Source organism: Pteropus vampyrus, unplaced genomic scaffold, assembly GCF_000151845.1.
Source record: "Pteropus vampyrus isolate Shadow unplaced genomic scaffold, Pvam_2.0 Scaffold62, whole genome shotgun sequence".
In the NCBI taxonomy this organism is placed as follows: Eukaryota; Metazoa; Chordata; class Mammalia; order Chiroptera; family Pteropodidae; genus Pteropus; species Pteropus vampyrus.
Window position 1 is genome coordinate 1468509 of NW_011888843.1, and position 3904 is coordinate 1472412.

General features: G+C 50.8%; 1 protein-coding gene across 2 annotated transcripts in view; it reads right to left on the minus strand.

Moving 5' to 3' along the window:
• ZCCHC2 (zinc finger CCHC-type containing 2) overlaps positions 1-3898 on the minus strand; it is a 55961-nt gene extending 52063 nt beyond the window's left edge. Inside the window, exon 1 of one of the 2 annotated variants that reach the window (XM_011361064.1) lies at positions 3250-3898. In XM_011361064.1, coding sequence (XP_011359366.1) covers positions 3250-3849 — 600 coding nt within the window. In that variant the 5' untranslated portion in view covers positions 3850-3898. The other variant, XM_023531135.1, reaches the window with a different exon arrangement.
• Between the last annotated feature and the right edge of the window lie 6 nt (positions 3899-3904).

The window sequence follows — 3904 nt, forward strand, 5'->3', positions numbered from 1 at the left end:
AATCACCCAAACTTCCTAAGTATACTCTTAATGAGTAGTTTCATTACTGCCCACCGGCTTATTTGTTGAATTTTATGCAAGTGACTGACCGGCAGTCAACTGCAGTTGTGAAGAACAACACAAGTCTCCAAAAGGCAATGCCAACACTTAACTACAATCCCATGTAACACTTACTCTAAAATCAACCAGACCACCCAGGAAAACTCTAGAAACTTATTTACTCTTCCTCCATTCTTCTAAAATGATCTGATAAGTCTATTCTAGTGGTTAAGTTTATGGACTTATCATCTCAACTATTGGCATTATAACTGTGGTATGTCACTAAACAGTTGCTGAGCCTGGTCAACTTGAAAGCATACAATTAATATAAAGTTCGCATTAAAGCACATATTCTACCTGTAAACGTTTTTAAAAGTTTTTTAAAAAATAAGCTGCTGTATATCAGGTACTGGATACAAGTCTTGAAAGCGTCAGGAACACTTTCTGGGTCAGTAAACCCTTACTCTACTAGAAAAGAAAATTACAAAATTAGTTCTACTTTATTCATTAATATGGATGATACTTGGACCGTAGTGAGGATGATTCCTAAGCAATTAAAAAGTTACATAAATGTGTCTAAAAGTTCTTCCGGGACAATAAAAGGCTGCCACAGGTATTTCCCCCTAGTACTACCAGAGTACACCATCCACGTGGTTCTCCTCTAAAATCCGCGCACCCGCCTAGCCCAGAGCAGGTTCCAGGGACGCGGGGGAGGGAGTACCGTCTTCAGCCCGCCCCCCCGGGGGAGGGGCCTGCGCGCCGGTCACGTGAGCGGTGCGCGGCCGCCATCTTGCCGGGAGGGGGGAGGGGAGGAGCCACACGGGACCCGCCCCCAATCGCCCTCCGCTGGTCAGCCGCGGGTCGTGACGGTGGGTCCCTCGCGCGACCTGCGGCACTGACGTGCGAGGAATGGTCGAGAAACGCATAAGATTCCGGCGCCTCCTTGCAGACTCCAAGGTGAGCACACCCCGGGATCACTGGGGACAGAAGGTCGAGGAACAGCTGGGCGCGACTACAGCGAATCGGGATTGAAATCAATCCACCCCCATCGGCAGCCTCTGGATTGACAGCCTGGAAGCTACAAGATCCGCGGAAAAAATGTCTTCAAGGCCAGAACATGCCACAGCTGGAGGACCCAGAGTCTACGCTAACAAGCAGAAAATGCGGGGTCCTAACAATTTAATGAGACGAAATGATTTGTTCCGGTAACCCTAAACAACTATTGGAGAAAAAAGTATAACACACCAACCAGTGTCTAGAGATAGCCTTCAGCGTCACCTGTAGTATGTGTAAATCCTATAATTTGTTCCCCCACTTCAACTCATGGCCACAGCACAGGGCACCGCCTGAGAAGTAACGATGTGCTGAAATGAATGGCAGCATGCCCAGCCTCACTTCGTACACTCCTCCCAGCACTCACTGGTAGCCAGAAAAGGCCACACACTGCAGTCAAGATAAAAATCTCATTACTATGGTTTGCAAGCATCTCCCCCTTGTCTAGTCGCCTTCCAACACTTGGATTACAAGCAAAATTTAAAGGAAAAAAAGACTAGCAGTTCAATCAGAAATTAGTTACCCTAGTAATGATATGAATGAAATGATATAAACGGTTACATTGGGAGGCAGTTTCATTATACTTAAAATCTAAGGTTATCTTTACAATATGTTCTATAACAAGAAATGTTTAAAAAATAAGTATTGCTCCTGAGTTCAGGATTTATCTCAAAATTTAATGGCAGTGGCATATAGGACTTTTAGAAAATATTTTATAGGCTGAAGAATTGCAAGAGTTTTTACCAGCAAATACACAGTTGCATACTAGTAGTAAACAAACATTGTAAGATAAATGGGTACTACTGGGTACTAGGCGTTACTACATCTGAATTTGATGTGTCCTAAAATGTGAATCACTTCACGCAGAAGCCTCGTTTTAAAAGGGAGGGGCTCATCCTAGGTTATCGCTAAATCCCTTCCAGCCCCAAATTCCTTGATTCTATGGGTATTGAGTCCGCACAGCCACTAGATAAATACAATGCCCAGTTTTAGTTCCAGGGTACTGAATGACAGCAGATATATGAGTTGAAGTAACGTTCAAGCAAGGTTGGGGAGGGGATCCCCTGTTCCAACATATTATCCTTGAAATTGCCTAAATTGAAAAGTACGCCATCCAAATTAATACATTTTAAGAACTTGTGAACCATGATAATAAACTTATTATACAAAATTTTTACTCCAACTGAAACCTACTCCCCTCTCTGCTCCATTAAATTGTCACGCTCAAGAACTTTATATGGGGCCTATATTATTAAATTGCTTTCACGGCTCCATAAAAATTTCATCTTTAATGTTTACAAGTGACTCATCTGCTCTCTCGTCTACTACACTTTGGTGTTTAATAACTTTATAGGAGACAATACTTATGCCTATAGTAAAGGCCCAACAAATTACCCCCGGAACCATACCCGGAGGCACGACTCGAGCCCGTTAGAAAGCAGGTTACGCCAAAGGTAAAGGCATAACCAGCCCGCCCTAGAAAAGCTTTCTTACCCAGACAACCCGCGCTTTTACTTGAGTCAGTTCGCAGGTCTCCGCTTGAGATTTCTTCTGCAAATCAAGTTCTCTAACCAGGAGCCAAAAGACCCTTACGAACCCTTTTAACTCAGGCACATGCTGAAGAAAAATTTTAAAAGTCCCTTCGTACCAAAGACGACAGCAGGCTGGCAGCGCACCTTAGGCCACCTGGCTGAGGGGTAAGGCAGAGCTTTAGAGCGTGCAAGCGGAGCCCGACGGCCAGAAAGGGAAGGCGCTGCCCGTGGCCAAACCGCAGCTAACACGCCGGCTCCTTTGGCACTTCGCCTTTCTCAGCACCTAGGGCTCGAGAGATGCTCAAAGCCAAAAATATCCCGAGACCCTTCATCCAAGAGGGGGACCCGGGATGAGAGTTCCATGTTTTCCGTGGCAACTCCGGCACGGAAGAGACTTCTAGAGCATTCTGTTATGGCGGGTGCCTGTGTGTGCAGGAGGGGGGGAGGTGAGGGGGAGAGTGGAACTGAGCGGCCCAGCAAAAAGAAGATGAGTACTCTGGGGCTGGGAGCGCGCGGTGGGGATTCCGAGCCACCTGCGCCGGGGTCAGCCTAGGCCACGGGGTATCCGAAAGCTGGGCCGGGGCGGTGACCCGCCCGCGGGGGCTAGGTGGCTCGCGCGCCCTACCTGGGCCCTGGGGCCAGCAAAGTTGCACGACTCCACCTCCGCGTCCTCGGGGGCTCCGCGGAGCGCGCTACGGAGCCTCTCCAGGTGCTCCCTCAGGGTGACCCGCTGGTGGAAGGAGAACGCCGGGTGCAGCGAAGCCATGGTGAAGAGCAGTAGCAATTCCTCCTGGGCCCTGAAGCCCAGCCCGTCGCCGGCGCGAGGCTCGGCACCGCTGCCTTCCCGGCCGGAGCCGTCCTTCTCGGGGTCCTCCTCGCCCTCGCGCTGCTCGCCGCGCTCGCCGGGCTCGTCCTCCGCGCAGCCTCGCGAGCCCTCGCCCCGGGCCGCGCGCAAGCTCTTGAGCACCGAATCTACCTGGGGCAGGAGACGGTGCAGGCGGCCGGCGGCCTCACGGTTCTCCGAGCCCAGCAGCGCCAGGTAGACGATGAGGCGCGAGCGTACAGCGGGCTCTCGGAAGTCGGCCAGCGGTCCCGGGTCCGAGAGGCCGTTGGCCTTGGCCTCCGAGTCTCGCAGGTAGTGGTAGTCCTTGCGCGCCAGGTCCTCCAGGCACGAGCCGAGGAAGCGCAGCTCCAACGGGTTGCAAAGGTCCAGCAGCCCGCACATGAACTCCAGACGCTGCGCCGAGCCCAGCACCAGCCCGAACCACTCGTACACTCGC